Source organism: Falco naumanni, chromosome 2 (genome assembly GCF_017639655.2).
Source record: "Falco naumanni isolate bFalNau1 chromosome 2, bFalNau1.pat, whole genome shotgun sequence".
NCBI classification, from domain to species: Eukaryota; Metazoa; Chordata; class Aves; order Falconiformes; family Falconidae; genus Falco; species Falco naumanni.
In genome coordinates this window covers 67,441,865-67,465,507 of record NC_054055.1, presented here as the reverse complement: position 1 = coordinate 67,465,507, position 23,643 = coordinate 67,441,865, and the positions used below count along the sequence as shown (strand labels likewise).

Sequence of the window (23,643 nt, the reverse complement as noted above, 5' to 3'; positions counted from 1 at the left end):
TGGTGAGGCTGATACTCTAGAGAGAAGGGATGCCATCCAGAGGAACCTTGACAGAGTAGAGAGGTGGACCCATGTGAACCTCATATAGTTCAACAAGGCCAAGTACAAGGTCCTGCACCTGGGTCAGGGCAATCCCAAACATGGATACAGGCTGACCGATGAGTGGATTGAGAGCACCCCTGTGGAAAAGGACTTGAGGGTACTGGTGGAGGAAAAACTGAGTATGAGCTGGCAATGTGTGTTTGCAGCCAGTTTGTAATGTGCCAATGTGCAAATGAAAGCCAAGTGCATCCTGGGCTGCATCAAAAAAAGCGTAACCAGCAGGTTGAGGGAGGTGATTTTCCCCTTGTGTTTGTCTCTCACGAGATGCCACCTGGAGTACTGCATTCAGCTCTAGGGTTCCCTACATAAGAAGGACACAAGCCTGTTGGAGTGAGTCCAGAGGAGGGGCACAAAGATGGTCAGAGGAATGGAACACCTTTCCTATGGAGAGAGCCTGAGAGAGTTGGGGTTGTTCAGACTGGAGAAGAGAAAGCTCTGGGGAAACCTTATAACAGCCTTCCAGTACTTGAAGGAAGCCTACAGGAAAGATGGGGAGGGACTATTTATCAGGCTGTGTGGTTATAGGACAGTTTTAAACTGAAGGATAGTAGATTTAAATTAGATATAAGGAAGAAATTCATTACTGTGAGGGTGGTGGGACACTAGAACAGGTTCCCCAGAGAAGCTGTGGATGCCCCATCTCTGAAAGCATTCAAGGCCAGGCTGGATGTGACTTTGAGCAACCTGGTGTAGTGGAAGGTGTCCCTGCCCCTGGCAGGGGGGTTGGAACTAGATGATCTTTAATGTCCCTTCCAACACAAACCATTCTGTGATTCTAGGACTCTGGTACACAAAGTATCACATTTCTGCCTACCTTAATTCACATTGTCAAGAGGCAAAAATCCCAAATGCCTGACAATTTTTTACATAGATTCTGTATCCTTGCTCTTCCCATCAAGGATCAATGTTCATACATCTTCTCTATGTGGTCCCACATGGGCATCACTTACCTTTAGTCTTGTCTCTGTAGTGCACAATAGATCTCGATACCAAAAGTCTACCGATAACAGGGCTGCTTTGATCACTTCTTTTGTTACAGACTCTCTTTGCATGCATATCCTTCATACAAGCCCATTATACTATTTCCCACAACAGAATGGTACATTCCTGTACTTAAAAATGCTGAAATGGGGGCGATTGTACTGCTCTGGTTGCTGGAGATCTTTGTTTCTAAAGCCATGGTGTAATTTAGCATCATGTTAAAAAAAGTACCCTCTGGTAGTATTTGAGAGATATCACAACTGAGCAGAAAAGAGTGGGCATTTAGATTTTCACAAAAATTCATTACTAATTTTAATTCAAATTTAATTTGTAATTAATTAAGCAATTAAAAACTTTTTTTTTCATTTGTGTTTACCTCCAATTGTTTGTCTTAAATACAACATCAAGTTTGCTTGCACGATGGTGGATGCTGGGAAAATCCTGAAGAATTCTTAAGAAAAATAAATTTCTTAGAACTGTGAATTTTTACACAGAAGGTCTGAGCTACTCTTATATGAGAAGGTAAAGGCTTCTGAGGCAAATCAAAATAGCATTACAAAAATCTAGTACTTGAATAATCTGCCTGCCCTCATCCAAACTACAGACACAGATTCATAAAGCTTACTCATTACACATTCGAGAAAATCAAGAACTTTTTGCATGGAATCTGCAAACAGGAATAGATAAACTTTATTATGTAATTTCTTACGAATTATTTTTGCAGATGTAATCACGATACATTTCTGTGTTGGGGATTTTCTTTCATATATACTGTAGATCCCAAATTCTCAAATGTAGAAACTTCCTTTCAAGACAGAGAATCAATTCATTAAAGATCTGAGGATGCTATAATAAAAATACTGCTTTTTAGAGTGATAAAATCAGAAATATTATTGATAGTACAATTCTCTTCTGAAATATGTCTTCAGGAAGCACAAAAATAAGTCAGTCAGTTTAGAACTTAAATATCCACATAAAACCACCACAGCCCTATATGGAAATGTATCATTTATGGAAGTCAGTTTACCAAATGTGCTTCATGTAGACAATTTAAAATTTAGCGAGGTTTTAAGGCCAATTTTTTTCACGAGGGCCCTAGTAAGCAATGCATTCATTAAACTCTTGTCTGATTGGAATGCTTTGAGTTTTCTCAGCTGGGATGACTTTATCACCATACGTTTATTGTTTTTCTTCAGATCCCCCCTTACATCTCTCCTTCACTTTGACTAGCACAAAGCAAATAGTAATGGTTAATGAACTGATGTGCATCGTTTGTTGTAAACAAGTAGTGGGGGACTCAGCCTTCACATCTTCACTGACTATACAGAGGCTTAAACACCTTGATGATTGTCTCAGTTCAACTGACTTCTTTTTTTGTATTGTTGTACATTTTTAGAATTAGAACGACCTTTTATAGAAGGATGCCATGTCTGGCACTTGTATAGCACATGTAATAAAAAATAGCAATATCATACATGATGACAAATTCATTTCTTTGTGTGCATTAAAGGCTTTTCCACTTCTTCTTTTTCAGCCACATGGGTTGGAGGAGGTTACATCAATGGGACAGCAGAAGCTGTGTATGTCCCAGGCTATGGTCTAGCTTGGGCTCAGGCACCTATTGGATATTCCCTTAGTCTGGTTTTAGGTAAGCAAAGAACTAAAGCTAATAGTCTCATTTTAAACAGTTCTGATGACAAGTCCATCATTTGAAATGAAACAACTAGGGCCTGATAAAAGAACACTAAGATAAACTAGATCCATTCTGCTCATAGTTTTGCCTATTAAAAAGAAAATCAGAAAATCACTATAAATAGTTTGATATCTTATGTTTCCTGAATACCTTGGCAAGATCTATTTGATCATTACAACCATACTGATCTTTGGAGGTCACAATAAGTTAGACTCTTTACTTTGTGGGATTTTTTTGTTGTAGTTATATATACTAAGTTTTACATATTGAGGTTTTCCTTCAGTGCCTGTATGATCTGGAACATGATAGTATCAGGGCACCTATAAATCTTGGAATTCAAGAGCAGCAAATACCCTTTCAGGTTAGGGAAGTGCTTATACCTTACAAATCTTCACCAAGAGTCTAACTTGTCTAATTTTGTGTAGGAAGTCTGCAGTAGAACCAGACTATTTCCTCAAAATTTGACCAAGCCTCCTCTTAAATGCAATGCAGAACTCCAAATCATATGTCAAAATGCAAACGCACAATCCTGCTATATGCAGGGTCAGTTTTTAAAATACAGACAGCATTATAATTTTTAGTGCTGTGGCCTCTAATTCCTGAAATGTAGTCTCAGAAATAATAGCAATAAAAACTTTCTCACTGTGTCTTAACCACACGGAACAGCTTGCAATGAAAGTATTGCCTTGTGAACCATGATAAATATGCCACAAGGTTATCAACTACATCCTGTCAGTTTGTGAACAGATCATGTCCCTAAGGCAATAGCTAATGCAACAGTTTAAAATGAATGTTGCTACAAAAAAGATCCTGTGTTTTTCATGTTTCATTAATATGATTGGTGTATTAGCCTTTCTAATAATACTTGACCTCTCGGTCTATTTTGAGTCTTTTCTCATGGTCCTCCCACCTAGTCTGTCCCTTTGTTTCCTTTGGTTGTTTATCCAGGTCTTCTTGCCCCTTTTATTTCTTCCTATACAACTTGGTTTCCCTCCTGACTCTTTTTTTCCCTCCAAAATGCTTTTCTATGGCCTGTCCTGGTTGTCCTTTCTTGTCAGGCTGAATCATTCCCCATCATAGAAGTTCTTCTCTGGCATGTGCAGGCCAGCTCCAGTTCCAGTGGTTGTTCCCATCCCTTAGAGCAGCTCTATTTCCTGTAATGAAAACAGTAATGGTAGATGTCTGCCTGGAGATCAGTTGATGTCATTATGAGGTCATGGGGGTTATGATCCATAGATGTCGTTAAGCAGTTGTTAGGATTGTAGTCACATTCTTCCTGACTCTTAGCCTCTGTAGAATTGACACAAATTAATTATAGCCCAGAAGGGGTTGAGTTAGCCTCTCCCCTCATTTTCAGCTGGTTTTAGATATCCAGACATTTTTTCCTGGAAATTAAAATGGCCACTGCAGAGAAAAGAAGTCTGATCATGTGAACATATATCTCTCTGCAGAGCACAGAGAGGAAAGCATTTCTGTAGGTGTGATCTGTATGTGCAGGTTTGAGGAGAGGAGGTGTTTATCCTACTTTAAAAAAATAAATCACAATTATAAATACAATGCTAGAAGAAATATTACTGCTTCAGACTGGAAAGATTTAAGATTGATATAACCTCCCTGTTAGTTTAATGCTGCTTTCCCTAATTTTTCAAGCAATTTAGTTTTAAAGGTTAGAATATCTCCTATTTTCTTTGACAGATGCTTGAACGTCCTAATAGATTATAACACCAGTGACTCTTTCCTACTATAATGATGACATAATAAGTAGAATAGAAACAGGACCCATGACCAATCCAAAACGAGTAAACAGTAAAAAATTGTTGGAGGGTTTCCGCATCCAAACAACCTGCCTAAAGACAGCATTAACATAAGCAGTCTAAATACAATGTGATTGGTAAACCAGTACCTTCTGTTCAGGGAACTTAATGCAGTTAAGAAGTATTAGTGATATAAGGCAATACATAGAAATATGGAAAATCTTCCCTACAATATGATGAATACATTACATATCTTGCAATGAAAAACTTAGTTAAGGGTCACCAAATACTGTACAGTCGATTTTATTGGGAACTAACTGGTTTTCCAGGGTTTTTTTAATTGTACCTTATACATTGCATTTCAGCAGTTTCACTGTGGTAGAAGTCTACTTAGTTATTTTGTCATGTGCAGATCTCGACTACACAGGTTTCCATGCAAGGGCTATTTCAGCTCTCCTTAGATACTGTCTAAATTTCTACTGCCCTTTTTTTCCCCCAGTCAGAAATAATTTGATGACTGTACATTAGAAAGGTGAAGTCTTTGCACATTTATGTACATATCCAGCCCATATACCAGCCAGGCAGAGCAGAATTGTGATACATCAAAATTCCTGAACACACATGAGTGAAATAAGTGTATGACAAACGTTTAGGGAGCCAGGCACCTGCAGAGCCCAGAAGGCATCTGACCTACTCTGCAGGTGTAGTAAGGTTGATTTAAGCCTGCATAATAAATCTGAATCGTCCTGAAAGAATCATATTTTCTGTGTGTGCACTAAACCATGTGTGAACTCATATTTCTGATCCAGGAATCCCAGACAGTTTTTATTTTTTTAGTAGGGCTATGTGATAATTCATGTTGGGTTCTTCTCTAAGAATGAACAGGATTAGGTAGAAAATCCATTCCCTTAGGCTGATCCAAAATTAGTCAAAACTCTGACAGCATCCATAATGGCAGATTAAGTAAACTGAACCAGACAAAATAAGACAACCTTATTTTTCATTATCAGACCATAGATATTGATGGTGTGGATGTGTTTATGTAACTCTGTAGACAGATGTAAGGTAAGAGTTCTTAGAGGATATTTTAACTGTACTCATTTCTTTAAAAAAAAATCCAAAACACAAACAAACAGTAATACTGATATTTTTGTGTCCTTAACTAGCAATCAATGTTTTTAACCCCTTAATGGCAATGCATTTCTCCACTGCAGCTGGTGTCTTACGCAACTTTTCTTTGTAGGTGGCCTTTTCTTTGCAAAACCCATGCGATCCAAAGGCTATGTGACAATGCTAGACCCTTTTCAGCAGCTTTATGGAAAAAGGATGGGAGGGCTACTGTTTATTCCAGCTTTAATGGGAGAAATGTTTTGGGCTGCTGCCATCTTCTCTGCCTTAGGTAAGGAACACGCAGTATAGATATTAATTTATTACAGGTGGAAAGGATTAAGAAAATCAGAAATGCATTAAAATTCTCTTTTCAAATGCTAAATATTCGAGTCAAATGATTAAGAGTATGACTTTTCTCAGACCCATGCTAGCTAGTAGTTAAACCCAGTAATGGTACCTCATTAATTATTTTGGTAATGAAAAGAAATTCATTTTCAAGTACCTTTAAGTTGTCTTTTTTCAAAGAGCATGAAAAGATTTAGCAACAAATTTCCTTCAATTATGAGGGTAACATGAGTGACTGTAAGTGTCCCTTTCATGTCAAGACTGACCCAGCTTCTCTTCTACACCACTGAGATCACAGAAGCCAGTCAAAATTTCCCTTAGAGATATGAAACATTATTGCCAGTGCATCTAAACAAAATAATCCTTTGCATATAGGAAACCTGTATGTACAGAACTTTTCATAGCACAAACAATAAAAGTAAAACAGATGCTGATCAATAAATTGAAGTATTATTCAATTCTAAATGGCTTTCTACTTGACAATATGAAGGAGATACTTAGGATTCAAGAAAGGACTCTGAGAACTGGTGGAACTATGACTCAATAGAAATTCACCTGACTACTCATCCAGACCTGAAAAAGAAAAGCAGCTGCCAGGGTTTTTAATTATATTTCATGCCTGAATTTAGCAATCCCTTCAAGAACTGAGAAAGCCCTTGAGTTGAAGCACCAGTAGTTGACTTTTACCAGCTAATCATACTCATAGTGCACATGCATGTGGTAATGCTTTCTAGCACAAGCTATTTTAAACAGAAAATAAACTTTGAAGGTACTCTCCAACTGTGCTCTGATGAACTGCAAAGCAGTGGGGAGCTTGTTTACCACAATTTCATCACAAAACCCTTAAAGGACTAAGAACAAACTACATGCTGAGGTGATTGGAGTTGAATAACTTGAAGAACACTCTGACTATTTGGAATGTACTTTCTTTTTGATTGAGACAAGCTAATCTATGATATTTCAAAGCGAATGTTGCGAATACCCTTCTCGTAGGTTTATATTAACAGCTGACAGTTAAAGACTGTCAGTTCCTATAAAGGTCATTGAAGGTTTTGATTTTAACTATTTCATGAATAATCTAGTTATACCTGCTAATCTGCATACCTATCCTCACTGATGAATATTTAATCCCAGTACTCTTCATTACTTGATCTTCTTCATAACTCCTTGCTTGACAGGGTTGTAACAGGGAAAGACAGGGCTTCCACATTGTGAAGAGGTCTGAGCTTGCAATGCTTAAGCAAATGCACTTTGAATGCTCACTGTACAGCAAAAAAAACCCCACCTGGCAGCTCCCAGCAGCTCTTATATATCACACATCATGTTGTGTTCTGCTGCCAGAACTCTTCCATCTATGCAATCAAGAATATCCATCTACAATACCTGAAAGGACTAAAAGTTATTGCAAAATGTTTCATTTAAATCAGCCTAATTGGAAGATAGGATTTTTAAAAACATGGCTTTGACACACTGCAATCACTTGAAATAGCTAATACACCTAGTGGAAATGTATAACCATCCTGATAGCTGCTGGAGGGGCAGGGCAGTAGGGCACAAGCATTTCAGGAGGTTTCTTGAGTACACTGGTAGCTTCCTGACACAGATGATCAGGAAGATGATGAAGGGAGGTGGTCAGTTGAGCCTGTTTCTTACAAACAAGGAAGAATTAGTTATGGATGTGGAGGTCAGAGGCAGACTTGGCTGCAGTGCTTATGAGATGGTGGAGTTCAGGGTCCTGAGAGGAGGGAACAAGGCAAAAATCAGGACTGCAACAATGACCCTCAGGAGAGTAGAGCTTGGCCTCACCAGGGGTCTGCTTGGAGGAATTCGATAGGAGACACCATGGAGAAACATGGAGTCCGGGAGAGCTGATTGATACTCAGGGATCACCTCATCCAAGTTCAAGAACTGTCCATCCAGACAACCAGGAAAACAAGCAAAGCTGGCAGAGGACCTGTATGGATTTAAAAGGAGCTCCTGACTAGACTTAGGCATAAAAAGGAAGCATTCAAGAGGCGGAAAAAGGGACGGGTGACTTGCAAGGAATACAGAGACACTATCCAAGCATGCAGAGATAGGTTTAGAAAAGTCAAAGTCCACTGGGACTTGAATCTGGCCTGGAAGGGCAGCAAGAAAGGCTTCTACAAGTACATAACCTAGGGGAAATGTAAACAGCTGTTGAATGGGATGGGGGACCTGGTGGCAAAGGAGGTGGAAAAGGCTGAGGTACTCAGTGCCTTCTCTGCTTCATTCTTTGCTGGTAAGACCAGCCTTCAGGAATCCCAGGACCCCAAGAACCCTAGGGAAGTCCAGGGCACGGAAGGCTCGTTGGAGGAGGATCAAGTTAGGAGACATTTAAACAGACTGGACAGACACAATTTCATGGAACCTCATCGGATGCATTCCACGAGTGTTGTGGGAGCTGGCTGATAGCATTGCAAGGACACTTTCACTAATATTCTAAAGACTGGTGATCAGGGATGTTCCTGAAGCCTGAAAGAAAACAAATGTCACTCCCATCTTCAAGAAGGGCAAGGAGGAGGATACCAGGAACTAAAGTCTGGTCAACCTCACCTCAATCCCTGGGAAGGTGATGGAGCAAATACTCCTGAAAACTACTTCCAAACAAATGAAGGTCAAGAAGGGGATTGGGAGGAGTCAGAATGGATTTATGGAGAGGAAATAATTCCTGACCAGCCTGACATCTTCCATGGTGAGCTGGCTGGGTTGGTTCTTGAAGGGAGAGCGGGGCATGTTGTGGATTTTAAAAATGGATTTTTATACCATCTCCTGTAATATCCTCATAGACAAACGGCTGAAGTACAGACTAGGTAGAGTGGACAGTGAGGAGGATTGAAAACTGGTTGAACTTCTGGCCCCAGAGGGCTGTGACCAGCACCGTGGACACCAGTGGGTGGCCAGTCACCAGCTGTGCACCCCAGAGCTCAATACTGAGCCCTCCATTGTGTAATGTCTTCATTAATGACCTGGATGATGGGACCAAGTGCACTTTCAGCTAGTTTGCAGAAAATAAAAACCGTGAGGAGTTGCTGATAGATCGGATGGTTGTACTGCCATTCAGAAGGATCTCAACAAGCTGCAGAAATGGGCCAACAGGAACCTCATGAAGATACAACCTCATGTCCTAGTACAGGCTGGGGGCTGGCCAGCTGGAAAGCGGATTTGCAGAAAAGGACCTGGGAGCCTTAGAAGGCAGCGTAGTTGACGTGATCCAGCAACGTGCCCTTGTGGCAAAGAAAGCCAATGGCATTCTGGGCTGCATTGGGAGGACCATTGCCAGCAGGTTGAGGGAGGGGATCCTTCCCCTCTACTCAGCACTGGTGAGATACATTTGAAGTGTTGAATCCAGTGCTCTGCAATAAAAGAGACATGGACATACTGGAGAGAACCCAGTGAAGAGCCACAGAGGTTAAGGGACTGGGGTATCTGATACATAAGAAGCTGAAAGAACTAGGACTGTTTAGCCTGGAGAAGAGAAGGTTCAGGACATCCATCTGCATAAACACCTGATTTAGTAGTGAGGGGAGAAGAATAAAGAAGACGGAGACAGGCTTATATCTGCTGCCCAGTCACAGGACAAGAGGCAATAGGCACAGACAGAATTACAGGAAATTGCATTTAAACTTATTAAAAAAATTTTGTTTACAGTGGGAGATGTCAAACACTGGCACACATTGTCCAGAGAAATTGTGGAGTCTCCATCCTTGTGGATAGTCAAGACCCAACTGAATATGATCTTTAGCAACCTGCTCCATCTGGCACTGCTTGAGTGGGGACCTGGACTAGACAATCTCTGGAAGTGCCTTTCGGTGTCAACAACTCTTTGATTCTATGAGCTGTTTTGTGGAGACTGACTGATCAGCTCAACATTGTGGCTTGTTTTCTACAAACGAAATCTGTTTGATCGTGCTTGGAAAAGTTCTTGGGTTTTAGATCAACAATGGAGGATGGATTCTGTAGTTCGCTGAGAAACCCACCTTTGTTCCATGTCAACAATTCAAGGGCACTTTAGAAGGGTCAGTGGACAATTGTCTATATAGCTGATGCCTCCTCTACCTTCCTTGGTCAAAAGAGGCTAGCTCAGAGCATAAGTGAGATACAAAAGGCTGTGATATGTCGCAACAGACCTCCCCCCCGCCACCCCCAAGCACAGCCCTCACTGCAATGATACACCTGTTTCCATGCAGCTGCAACTCTCCCAGGGAAGCTTAAGCTGTCTGTGCATGGTTGCTTTCCCCAGGCAGAGCAAGAGAGTGTAGTCCTCGGACAGCCTGAGCAAGGAAAGGGTCTTGGGACCCTTCCCTCCTTCATTTCATGAAAAGCTGCAAAATTACAGATGCACAACTTAGACCAACAGGAATCTCCCTTTTCCCACTCCCTTCAAAGGCACAGAAGGGGGGAATATCTTCATGCTGTTGTAAAGTGTCAGACCAGCACGTATATGCAACTTAACAAAGGTGAGCCTTCTCATCAGACATACCGTGGCATACACTAACATACAGTGCTTTGTTTCTCCCCATAGGTGCCACTATAAGTGTGATCATTGACATTAATGTCAATATTTCGGTCATTATTTCTGCCCTGATTGCAACTATGTACACGCTTGTGGGTGGGCTTTATTCTGTGGCCTACACTGATGTAGTTCAGCTCTTCTGCATCTTCCTAGGATTGGTAAGTTTGGCTTTTTTTTTTCTTTTTTTTTGTTGAGGATTTTGCCCTGAGCATTATGACGCTTGCTGAGACCTATTGCCCAGCTTCAGTTTTGGAACTCTGTCTTCACTGAGAGGGTGGAGGAGGAATATCTCCATTCACAGAGCACTGACTTTAAAGAGCCTGCATTTACATCAGTATACAGCCCATGCTTTGACAATAATGCTGACCAAGAGTCCCAATTCTTTGGGTTTTTTTCCAACCCGTCTGACAGTGCAAACACTCTTGCAATTTTCCTGCCGAGTATACATCTAACTCAGGATAGGACTGGAGCTGTCTCCTTCCTTATCTGTCCATAGGACTGTGGCACAGACATTGGAAAAGGACATCAGATGTATGAAGCAGTCAGTAATGCAGTTCAGAAACGCTGGCATTGGACCTGCAGAGCTGATACTCTTCTGTTTCTCTTTCCTGTGGCTGTTAACCTACTCCTGCAGCTTAGTTAACCTCCTGCTTTAAATCACCTTCTTGTTTTTTCCCTCATTTCCCTCCACTGTCCTTGGAGACCATAATATAGGAAGTCTCACCAGATGACCTTGCTGTTTGGGTATGGTGGTATCAGCTATCAATGATATGCTAGTGGGTAGCCTTTTCTTTTATTTACTGCTGTTCTCTAAGCCTTACTCTGACAAATATCAATGCAACAGGGTTTAGATCACAGGCGTGCAATCAAAGAAGCTGCTGCCTTTGTTTGCCAGTGGCAGTAATAGATGGTCACAGGTGTGCAGAGGACTGAGGCTGAAATAAATGGAGTGGCTGAAGGTGAAGGAACTGAATGGCACCTTGGGGACCCAGAGTTGTTTCTTTGCTTTCACTGGAGTTCTTGCACAGCTCTAGGGAAATTGCTTCAGCCACTGCTCACACAGGTGGTCACTAACCAACCCTATGTGTGTCCTCGCTCTGTGGTATCCTACTGTGAGGCCTGTGGCCTTATTTGCAGAAATTCTAAGCATTCCCTGTTGTAACTGACTTCATGGGAATGGTGCTAAATACCCTGAAAAAGCAAATCCAAGTTCCAGCTGGCTAGCTCAAATAAGAAGTTATTCCAGATTTTATCTCATACTTCTGTTCTTCACCAGCACAGTGGGGAAAATAGTCTCCTTCCCTAACATGCATGTTAATATTGGTGAACCATTCAGTTTCTACAGGTGGTGTGCATTACAGAAATTCCCAAAATTGCAGATAAATCAAAATACAGAAATGCTTTTCCAATGAGAACAACTTATGCACTGCTAAAGACCCTGATCCTGTGGGAGTAACAAGTGGTGCTGTATTAAAGGCAGGGAGGGGAAAAGAAATGAAGTTTGTAGAACAGTCTTCTAAATGGTTGGATCCATAGCTTGAATTGTGGTCTTTTAATTCAGGTTGGGCTTTTTGCATAATTTCCCATCTGAAATAAACAGCAATAATGTCACATATAAGAAAGCATACTCATAAACTTGAGAGTCATCAGTGAGGCTAGAAGCCTCAGGTAGCATCTAAATAGTCATGGTCTAGCTAAGACAGTTTTAGATGAGATGGGACACTTTTGCCGTAGGTGTCACAGCAGATCTCACAGGCTCATGATCCCAGCTTCTCCTCCAGGCTCTAGAGCAGTTTGTATTTCCACTGGCACAGAGTTTTACTGCTCATTCCTCTAATGTCTGTCCTCTCCTACTCTGCACCGAAGAGGATGCTTGTAATCCCTTTAATCACCTCCATTCCCTACCCTGGCTCCTTATTTTAGCCACAGCTTCTTCCTTAGGCTTCCATAACCTCCACCGCAGCCACCCCACATACTTGCCTGTTTTTCTTCTTACAGTCCCATGTAGTCTCTGTCCTTCCCTCCTCACTCTCCTGTACCCACACCTGCAATTCTAAGGTCTTTGTCTTTATTTTGCCTGATGAGTGTTTCCTGGAGCCTGCCCTGTACCCACTATTCACTGGCTGTTCATCTCAGATGTATTATTAATTCTCCATTCTAAACTCTTTGCCACTGGTTTCCAACCCTATGAGGCCCAGGTCCTCCTAGCTACCTGCTACTTCTGCCCCTAAGCTTCAAGTCCCAACATAAAGTCCCAGTTTCTGCTTCAGTTCCATGAGCCTTTGTTTTATTTGCCTTCCATTCAAAATGCCATTTTTTTACTCCTGTTAGAGAAGGCTCAATGAAGAAATTAGGTCTATGAACATTTTAAGCAAGTTAAATAGTGTCAAGGTGAAAATACAGTATCACTTGTGCTTAAATGTTAACGCTGTTTTGGCCCACTCAGGAACAGTTCAGGGCTGTTTTTTCGGGCAGGGAAAGGAGTCTAGATGTATGAATGTAAACCATGACATGTCAGCGAACTGCAGGGCCAGAGAAAGTATATACTTGTTATATTTACTGACGTAGAGGTAGTCCCTGAGGCCACAAAGAGCTAGGTTACTGTCAGGAACTGGAATGGATTACAAAGGCTCATAAAGCACTTGGAATACAGTACCTATGAAATCCTGGGTTGTGGCATGCAGGCTGCAGATGGACAACTAGAAATATATCCTATTGAAAATCTCAGCTGAGTATGGGCAAACACAGCTCTTCAGAAGCTCATCACTTGGACATGTTTGAGATTCACAAACAATAAAAAATTCCATTTCACATCCGTGTTCCCCATGAATTTCTCAATGAGAAGAGTATTAACATCCATTAATTTTGAAAACATGCTTATTTTCCCCTCAAAATATCTTGGAGACAATTGAAATGTTTTGGTGATCTCTCCCAGAAAAGCCCAAGCAGACACTGAGAAGGGAATCTTTTTACCTAAGTGTTTAAATTGGCAAAGTTTAACATGTACCTGAGAACAGAATATGTGCTAAACAGCTTGAATAACAGGCAATGGTGCAAAATGTTCTTCACACATTATTGCAGTAATTGTACAGCAAAGTAGAGGAAGATGTTTGATTCCCCCCTCCTTGCTCCTATTACCCCATACGTTTAAATGTGGTTAGCTGGATTGTGGTGATCTGTGTGGTTTTGGCTATCATCGGATCCTTAAGGATGCCATGCTTGTGATGGTCTATTCCATATAGCATAAAGCCTAGTTTTCATCCCAGTAGGAGCTGCTGAGTGAGGTTCTCCTACAGAAGGTAACTGAGTTAGACCATTGCAAAATAAGTTGGCAAGAAAATGCACAAAAAGTTAAAGGAAATTAACCTTCTGCCAGGAACTGTCTCTGGGAGGGGTTTGTCAATTGATTTTTGGGCCTAGATGAAAAACAGAGAGACTGAAAATAGCCAAAAGCCCAGACTGAAATCACCTCCAAAGCAGAAAAGTGCTGTAACACTGGGCTACTTGGTGTTTTGTAGCAAGAGAAACAGGGGTTCACCAACAGCACCCCTCTCTCGTTGTGGTATAGTTTTGAGTACAATTAAAAACATTCCCAAGCCTTCAGGTGTGTTTATGATGTCTCATGCCTGTATACTGGCAAATCCTGGTGCTATTGCATGTAAATATGTAGATGTTTCTCTACAGTGAGGTCTAGGAAAGAGTGTAGAGAATATATGTGGAGTTTAGGGGAAAATAAAAAATAAAATTAAGAGGTATAAATGTGTCTTTCCTTCTGATTTTGTGATTTATATGCATCAATTCTCTGCTCATGCTCACTCTCCAGGACAGAGGTAAGCTATCCATTACCAAGGTCTCTGGATTTCAGAGATATTAGCACATTCCTCGGGCATATAACTTGACTTTTCTGCAAGTCATCTCAGTAATTTGACATTTATTTGTAGCATGCAAGAAGAAGAAGAACAGATCACTGTTAATATTAAAATTTCACAGGTTCAGAATGCTTTCTTTAGACCTGAATAAAGTGTTTATCTTTGGTTACAGTGGATCAGCGTACCTTTTGCAATGTCCCATCCTGCAGTGACAGACATCGGGCTCACGGCTGTGCACCAGGTGCACCAAGCACCTTGGCTTGGATCTATCAACTCACTTGACATTTACACATGGCTGGACAATTTCCTTTTACTGGTAAGTGGTGGCTTATATGAAGGAATGAAGCATTTAAGCACTCAAGCTGTGGTACTATGACAGCTGAAAATAATAGACAGTCTAGTTAGGAGCTTCCAGCAAACTGAAAACTTTTACCCTCTTGACTCCTGCTCAATATTTCTGCACATTTGAATGATTTCAATGAAATATCAGTAGAATTTTGTAGCACAGCTGTCAAAGTCAGCATTGCCAGGAATGCAATTTAAATATCATCAGGCTGAAAGAGTTGAGTTATGCTAAAATTAATTAAAAGTGTGCAGCTAATACTTAACTGATGTCATTGTTGGCAGAGGAATTTATACATTGCAGAAGGCAATAAATATGTTATACAAATGATTAAATATGCCTTAGGTATAGGTGATGTAGAAAAAGCTTTGCAGAGATGAATGGATGAATTCATATATGCACACATGCCAGAATGAACTGAAGGCTTTCATTATTTAATACCTATGTATTACACATGGGATTGGTGGTTATTAAGTATTTTCCATTAGGAGCTCTAGCAACACATGCTAACATTTTCCATTCTCAGTGTTCCCTGAGCAGCTCTACACTGTTTTTATTATCACATTGTACTTCGGGATTCTTTTCTCTGTTTTGAGTTTGGTTTTTTAAATAGTCTTAACCAAAAAAACCTTCAGAGTTTTCTGATAATTGTGCTATTAAAATATATGGGTTTACCCAGCTTAAAATTTTTAGAGATTCTCAGAGAGCCAAAGTATGATACTGGTTCAAATGGCTGTATTCTGTCTGGTGAACCGGAAGGTTTTGTCTCTGTTGATGACCAAAGGAAAGCTCTGATGTTGCCAAACTGTGACACACTTTCTCTTCATCTTGCTTGTTTCACTGTAGCTCAAGAAATTTACACATGCTTGGAAAGCTTTGTTAAAGAAATGATAGTACCGCTGCAAAGGAAAACAGCCATAAATAGCAAGTCAAAATCATAGTTGTCTGTAAAATATTCATTTGGTCCCTGTGTGTGCATGAAACATATATGAAACACCTATATACACACTATTTGGTCCAACTGCCTTCTGCCTCATTTAGTGTGTAGAACTGGGCTGTGCACATTTAGCGAGCAATTTGCTTTGCTTTCTTTCCATGCTGTTTAGTAGCAGTCAATGATTTAGTTAGTGGAAACTACTCAAATCCTGCTCTCAAGACAGAATTGTTAGTACTTGTTTTTTCAACCTTTGATAATATTCTTTTGTGTCATATTTTGCAGACATCATTTTGAGTCCAATCAGGATCTTCACTGTTAAATACCCCCAAAAAATAGAAAACGGTTGCCACCGTAAAAGAAAACTTCATTTTACTGCTTTGTCTTTAATTTCTGTTGCCTTCTTTAGATGGCCACAAGCATTCATAAACAAAGATAAAATCTTGCTTTCAATTCCTATCAGAATCTAATCTAGGGGGGGGGGGTTAGTTGTTTGGGGGGGTACTGGAGGCCAAATTCATCAAATATAAAATATGACAATAGTATATTATAACCTTTCATAAGGCTTTATTAAGTAGTTGCACGGCTTACAATACTTGGGGATTACATAGACTATGTAAGTGCAAAGTGTTGCTAATTGTACAAAGTAATAACTTGTCTGAAAGAATGAGATTTAAGTGGACTTAGAAAGGTTTGACATTACTTGTGGGAATGAAAATTACAGCTATTACTGGCTGACTGATACTCAATAAATAAATGAAAGACATGCAACACAGCGTTCAGCATTCAAGTGATGCTTCTACGTGCTCTCTGTATGGTGATAGCAAAAAAATCCAGTTAGCCCCCAATGACAGGATGCTGCCCATTGTGTTTGCAGACATTAGGAGGAATCCCATGGCAAGCATACTTCCAGAGAGTTCTCTCATCATCTTCTGCCACATATGCTCAAGTTCTGTCATTTCTGGCTGCTTTTGGCTGTCTTGTGATGGCACTTCCTGCAGTACTCATTGGTGCAATTGGAGCATCTACAGGTAAATAATTAAAAATGAATACTACAATAAATGTGTGAAAACACTACAATGCTTATGTTAAATATAATCTAGCCAGATGACACCATTAATAAACCTATGATTTCTTCAACAGGAGAGTACATTCAAAAATAATATTATAGAATATTCCTCCCAGGGGAAATTGCTTCTATCCCAGTGGTTGAGATTAACAAATTTGCACATTCTAGATATCTACCAATGTAATGTTTCTATGGAATGTTTGAGTTAGATTCTGGTACTTTTATTGGTCCTAACAATAATAATGAGGAGCAGCCGAAGGAACTGGGGTTATTTAGCCTGGAGAGGAGGAGATTCAGGAGAGACCTTATTGCTCTCTACAACTACCTGAAAGGAGGCTGTAGCGAGGTGGGGGTCAGTCTTTTCTCCCAAGTAACAAGCAATAAGACAAGAGAAAATGGCCTCAAGTTGCACCAGGGGATGTTTAGACTGGATATTAGGAAAAATTTCTTCACCAAAAGGGCTTTCAAGCATTGGAACAGGCTGCCCAGGGAAGTGGTGGAGTCACCATCCCTGGAGGTATTTAAAAGCCATGGCACTTAGGGACATGGTTTACAGGTGGACTTGGCAGTGCTGGGTTTACAGCTAGACTCGATGATCTTAAAGGTCTTTTCCAACCAAAATGATTCTAAATGATTCTATAATTTATTAGGAATTTCTTATCCTGACCAAAGCATCCTTGTCAAGGTCTTTGTCACAGTGAGAGTGAACCCCATCACAGTGACCATGTAGCTAAAATAGAAATGCTCTGTTAGAACTGTTTAACACGTAGGTTTGAGCTCAGAGTCTGTAATCCAAGAGAATAAACACATCACAAACAAACATAGATCCCAGACTTGTTTTATTGAGGAAAATTATATTATGAGCAATGAAGAGTATTTATATTAAACTTACATCTGGATAACCACAGGCTGTGGTCAGACTTAGCTTAGAGAGAAAGAAAAATGCCAAGCAGAATTAAATCTACCTAACAGAAACCTGTGGGTCACTGCCTCTCTGAAATCCTATCGGTCTGGCCCTAGTAACAGTTTGGTCATTGAATGTGAATGAAAATGTGGCAATATAAATAGCTCACTACAGTCAAGAGATGCTGTAGCTGATGACTATTAATGTTACTAACAACACAACGGTGTCCGTATTGCAGCCTGGAATGAGACAGAGTATGGTGTCCCTGACCCCATGACTAAAAAAGAAGCAGATATGATTTTACCCATCGTGTTACAGTACCTTTGCCCAGTCTATATCTCGTTCTTTGGCCTTGGTGCTGTATCTGCTGCTGTGATGTCATCCGCTGACTCTTCAATTTTATCAGCAAGTTCTATGTTTGCTCGAAACATTTACCAGCTTTCCTTTCGGCAAAATGTGAGTTTACATGTTCATTTTTACTTTTCGAGAAAATTTTATGTGAGTTCTTAACTAGGTGATGCATAGACTGCAATTTTGTAATGAAACACCTCTTTCATGTTTTTGCCTATGACTAGAAAAAGTATAGCCTTTCATTCCTAACAGTATATAGAAAAAATTGAAAGTTGTAAAAATATTTATGGTTGTGACTGAAGACAGAGGTGAAAAAGTTAGCTCAGGGGAAGCAGCTTTCAAGAGTTCTCATGGCACTGCAGCTTCTCCAAACAGCTCCTAATTATTGCTGCAACCATAAATTTTACTTAAATCCTTACAAACATCTTTCTGAATTATTGATTTATCAGGAAACCTTATGACAACAGAAAGGGCTAGTGAGTTGGAGTTTTTCTTAGGAAATGGAGAAGAAATTCTGATGCCGACAGTTTTTAACCATTAGGTCATACTGTGCTTAACACTCTGGAGTTGATTTTTTCTTTGACGCATTATCATACTTTCCCTTACGCTTCACAGATTAATGACTTTGAGAACGGCAACCGTAACCCTTGGGGTTTTTTCTCTGCACTTGAGATAGAGATAGAAACAGAGATAGAGATATTCATTTGTAAATATTATTGAATAGTCATGCAAAATTGCCTTTTACAATGCAGTACTTTATATCAACTAGGTGCATAAATGTAAGCATACATACATTGCTGTGAAGAAACATCTAACACTGCCCTTTTTTTGCAGGCTTCAGACAGGGAAATTGTGTGGGTCATGAGAATCACTGTTTTTCTGTTTGGAGCATCAGCAACAGCAATGGCACTGCTAGCTTCGTCAGTGTACGGCCTGTGGTACCTCAGCTCTGACCTTGTTTATATCATCATATTCCCTCAGCTCCTGTGTGTGTTATTTATTAAAGGAACCAACACCTATGGTGCCATTGCAGGATATTTATTTGGCCTTGTTCTCAGAATAACCGGAGGGGAACCATATCTCTACCTTCAGCCCTTGATCTACTATCCTGGCTGCTATCCAGATGAGAATAATATCTATATCCAACGATTCCCATTTAAAACACTTGCTATGCTTACCTCCTTCTTTACTAACATTATAGTCTCCTACTTAGCCAAATACTTATTTGAGAGTGGGACTTTGCCACCAAAGCTGGACTTCCTTGATGCTGTTGTTGCCAGGTACAGTAGAGAACACATGGACAAAGCAACTCTTGTAAAAAGTGACAACATTGTGTTAAACGAACTTGCACCTGTGAATCCACGGCACAGCCTAACTTTGAGCTCAACTTTCACAAACAAGGAAGCCTTCAATTATGTTGATTCGAGTCCAGAGCTGTCCAACACTGAAGATAATTAAAAAATCTGGCAGCCACAGGCAAAACGTGAAGTAAGATATTCTACAAAGAATAGTAAGAGACATTTTATCAGAAGAAAAGCAAGAAGTGGGCATAAAATGCCACTGCACAATTCTTTAAGTTGTTTCTAGGAGCAGGAGCATCCCATGGGAGGAACTCTTTCCTGTTATTATCTAACATGTTGGATTAGATCATAGAGTGTTTACCAAAAGATACACTCAGATCCCATTCTTTCCACCCAGAACCATATACTGTGTTACTAAAAAAATATTTACTATTGAAAATATATGTAGCAGGAAAAGTGCAACAATTATTTAGCTAGGACATCATATGAAGAAATTATAATACAGCCACTCTGAAATACTATCAGTCAACATTTTATTGGCATTAAGTGAAAATATATTGTCACAGCTATAAGTGATTTATTACTAAAGACCTAGTTGCTTGAGCAAAGACAGATAAATAACTTCCTTGGGGTTTTGGTCTGTTGTTTTTTTCCTCACAAGAAAATTCAAATAATACAAATCTAGTATTCTATTATTTGTATAAAACAGCAAAATGTGCAAATAGTAATAAATTCCTTACTGAAGTGCTAAACATCGTATGTTAATTTAGACAGTTAAAATGAAGTCACCAGTTTAAAATGATGTTATACCTAATGCAAGATGACCTGAAGCAAAGTATGTTACTATAGGTGTCCTTTTTTTCCTGTGGTTAGTGGCTGCCACCAATGGAGGATAAAAAAATATTTGAAGCAATAATTGGAGTTGAAACAGCTTGTGAAAAATGACAGAACTCTTATGAACTAAATAGAACTTGTCAGTGTTGAGAAAAGAAGCCTTATCTTGACTTATCATCAGAATGAACACTGAGCAAAGCAGTCTGACACCATGGAACTGCAGCAATGGAGCAATATTAAAAAGTAAGGGGAGTCAAGAAAGCCTGAAAAAAAAGATGAGAGGGTTTTCCATGGGGAAAATTTCCATTTTTCACTTAATAGAAAAATGTAATCTCAAAGATATCATAAAGTCTTTTGGGTTGGTCTTGCTGGAATTACTCTGGAAAGTGTAGATTTTCCATGAAAAATCACATTTTCTCAAAAATTTGATTTCCCATGGGAAAACCAGGCTTGTGGACAGCTTTCCACATCTGTGTCTACCTCCAAAACCAATAGCAGCTTGGAGGGGGACTGAAAGGAAAGTCAAACCCACAAGTGTAGTGAAAGGCACAGCAGTGTCTTCCGCTACCTTCTGGCCTCCTTCACTAACAGCTGCGCTCCTGGGCCAGCACGGTGACTCTGCGGAGCACCAGCAGTGGCCAGGCATGGATGAGACTTCACACATGAACGGAAACACTGGCCAGAAGTGGCAAAGCAGGGAGATGAGGCCTCTTCTGACTTTGCCCTGGCCAGCAGGGAACACGCAATGTTGTTTCCATTTGCCCATGGCTGAGACAATTGTGTCTGTCCCCATTGGTATGTGCCTTTCACAGTGGGAGATCTAATAGCCAGATTTCTGTACAATTAAGAGTTATGCTCCAATAATTCTTTTTACTATCTACACACGACACAAAATGTTCAACTGAAATCCAGATATCCTCCTGTCGCTGGTCACTGGTGAAATTTCTTCATTAACATTCACAGCGCAAGGAGCTATCCTGGAAGATAGATTTAAGAATAGGTTTTGCTGCTAAAGGAAGAAGCCATCAACCTGTGTATTCAATGTTGACATAAACTTCCACAAGGTTGAATCTTTAGATATGTTTTTGCTCCTTTTGTGGAGTTTTAACAGCATATATATATTTTATACATAGAGAAAATTAATTTTAGATATGTTGATTTTTTTCTTCATATACTGCATTTAAAAATAACACTGCATCTCAGTTCTGAATATGCATTGTGAACTGCAGTGCTACTGTGCTGACAAATATTGAGTGTGCTCTGGGTGGAGATCAAAATCAGGTTCTGCACTAAAACCCAGAAGAGCCAATATAGCAAAGCAATGAAAAATTCCTGTGGGGTAAGTGAACAAGCCGCTGATGAAATTCAGGGTGCTGAGGATCTCACAAACTGGACGAGAGCCCAGTTATATTAATTCCCCCATGAACCATGGAAAAAAGAAGGGGAAAGACATTGTATGCAAGAAAGAGAAGGGAGAACAAAGACACTGCTGAATTATTATCCATTTCTGGCCCAAATCCACTAGCCTGAATCCCTTCTTATGAGAAAATACCAAGCCACAATTTTGCCTGCCTACATAGCCAATGCCTTATGCTGCAGTTCCAAATTAAGTTAGAGGATCCTATTCTACAGACATCTGTAGGTCTTCCTAAAAAATTTTCTCTTACCTCAATTTTGTCTAGGAATTGCTAGAATTTTGCTATGAGAAGCTGAATAGTGGCCAGATGCTTTGAATACAGCAGCATTTCTGTATTTCAAAGTACCCAATAGTGGAAGGAGAGCGAAAGGAGAAGGGAATTCAGCTGGAATCGTTTAAGAAATTTTGACAGAAAAATAAAAATCTTTCTTTTTCCCTTGTATTCCCTTGTTGCCATAAATCTTTTAAAATGTTCAAAATAAAAAGTTAAGTGAGAAAATAAAATGTATTAGTCCAAAAATTTCAAGCCAGATGCTTTCAATATTGTCATAATATTTTATACAGTTTATCCTATCAAGTCTTTTTGGGAAATTGCTGTGATTTTACAAATTATTCCTGTTTAGATGGAACTATGCATTCTCTGGCAGAAAATGGTTCCACCAGTTTTCCAGTCCTCTCTGTGGGAACTGAAATGTTATTGCACTTTTCCATGTAGCACACCATGGAAGCTTTATCATGCAAAGGAGAGAAGTGACACCGAAGACTGTTCATCATGTGACCATAACTCTGCTTTCCGCATACGAAATCTGTGTGTGTGTCTTTGCATGAGTCCAACGATGCCTGCTGTGGTTGCAGTGGTGGGCTGCGTAGTGGAGAGGACAACTCCAAAAGCCAAACTAAACAGCCCTGTACAAAGTCTGTTTACAAGTTCTGTTGCCTTAGTTCAGCTGTCCTATGATTAAATTTTTACAAAGCTGTTCATATAGCCAAAGGCCATAGCTATGATTGATAGCTGGATATGGGGCGGGGGGGGAGGCGGGGAGAATTTCAACAAAATACAACCAAATTAATTCCACAAGCAAAATGCCAACAGGACATGATTCTTCAAGTTGACTTTATTTTCATGGGAATCATCACATGCTCCTTCTCCACTTTTGCAATTTGTAGACAGTAGTACTGTGCAGTAAATTGGATCTATAACCGGTGAAGCAAACAGCTCATTTTCAGACACTGAGGTTATTGTTTCTGAGCCTACAATTTCTAGGCAAAGTATTCATATCATGAGCATACATTTTACTTTCATATTCTCAACACTTGTGAATAACACCTGACAGGGTTTTTTACCTCCTTTGCATGAGATGTGTTCATAAAATCAAGGTTAATAACATAGCTAACATGTCAAAAAAAGTTACAATTTAATCTATATTTGTCCATATGGGATGGTATATGTATTATAAATAAAACGTACTTTTGTGAACCTGAATTGAATGTAAACATTAAGTGGATCAAATTAAGTAAATGTCAGATTTAGTCTTTTATTTTCATATAGTACAACAATTTAGCATTTCAAATATAAGTAACATAGGAAAAAAACCTGTGATTAATTTTTCCTTCTGCCCTTCAAGCATATTTGATCAAGTCCCATGTGCAGTTAGACAGTAATTTATTGTAAGTCTGCTATTAATCAGGGCAGTATTTGTGGCTGTTGTAAAAAAAAAGAAGTATATTTTTGTCTGTGTCAGAAATGTTATATTAAGATTATACTTAACAAAGCAGATAGGAAGCATAATATAGATATATATGTTTTAACATCATTTGTATTGTATTCAATAGTGCCCATGCAATTCAGGAAAATACTGTCTAGTTTTGGGTCTGTTTTGTCCATCTATTAAAAATAAAGACATTTATTTTATTATCACTCAGCATCACCTGAAGTTTTGTGTCATGGGCACAGCCCCGCAGAGGTGGAGTGGCCCCAGCAGAGAGAGAGCTGGCCCTCACCAGGGGAATCAGCAGGTCCACGGTGGCTACAGCCCTGCCCCAAAACCTGGCTCCCATGTTGGAGACAGACTTCTCATTTCAGTCATCTCTTCCTTGTCCTC

At 39.8% G+C, this 23,643-nt stretch overlaps 1 protein-coding gene across 1 annotated transcript in view; it reads left to right on the top strand.

Moving 5' to 3' along the window:
* The window catches only part of SLC5A7 (solute carrier family 5 member 7), a 28,952-nt gene extending 5,511 nt beyond the window's left edge, over nt 1-23,441 (top strand). Inside the window, exons 3-9 of the mRNA XM_040584697.1 lie at nt 2,618-2,731; nt 5,774-5,929; nt 10,529-10,677; nt 14,561-14,704; nt 16,543-16,696; nt 17,877-18,094; nt 18,824-23,441. Of these exons, the coding sequence (XP_040440631.1) occupies nt 2,618-2,731; nt 5,774-5,929; nt 10,529-10,677; nt 14,561-14,704; nt 16,543-16,696; nt 17,877-18,094; nt 18,824-19,447 (1,559 nt within the window). The 3' untranslated portion in view covers nt 19,448-23,441. The remainder of the gene's footprint in view (nt 1-2,617; nt 2,732-5,773; nt 5,930-10,528; nt 10,678-14,560; nt 14,705-16,542; nt 16,697-17,876; nt 18,095-18,823) is intronic.
* The last annotated feature ends 202 nt before the right edge of the window (nt 23,442-23,643 follow it).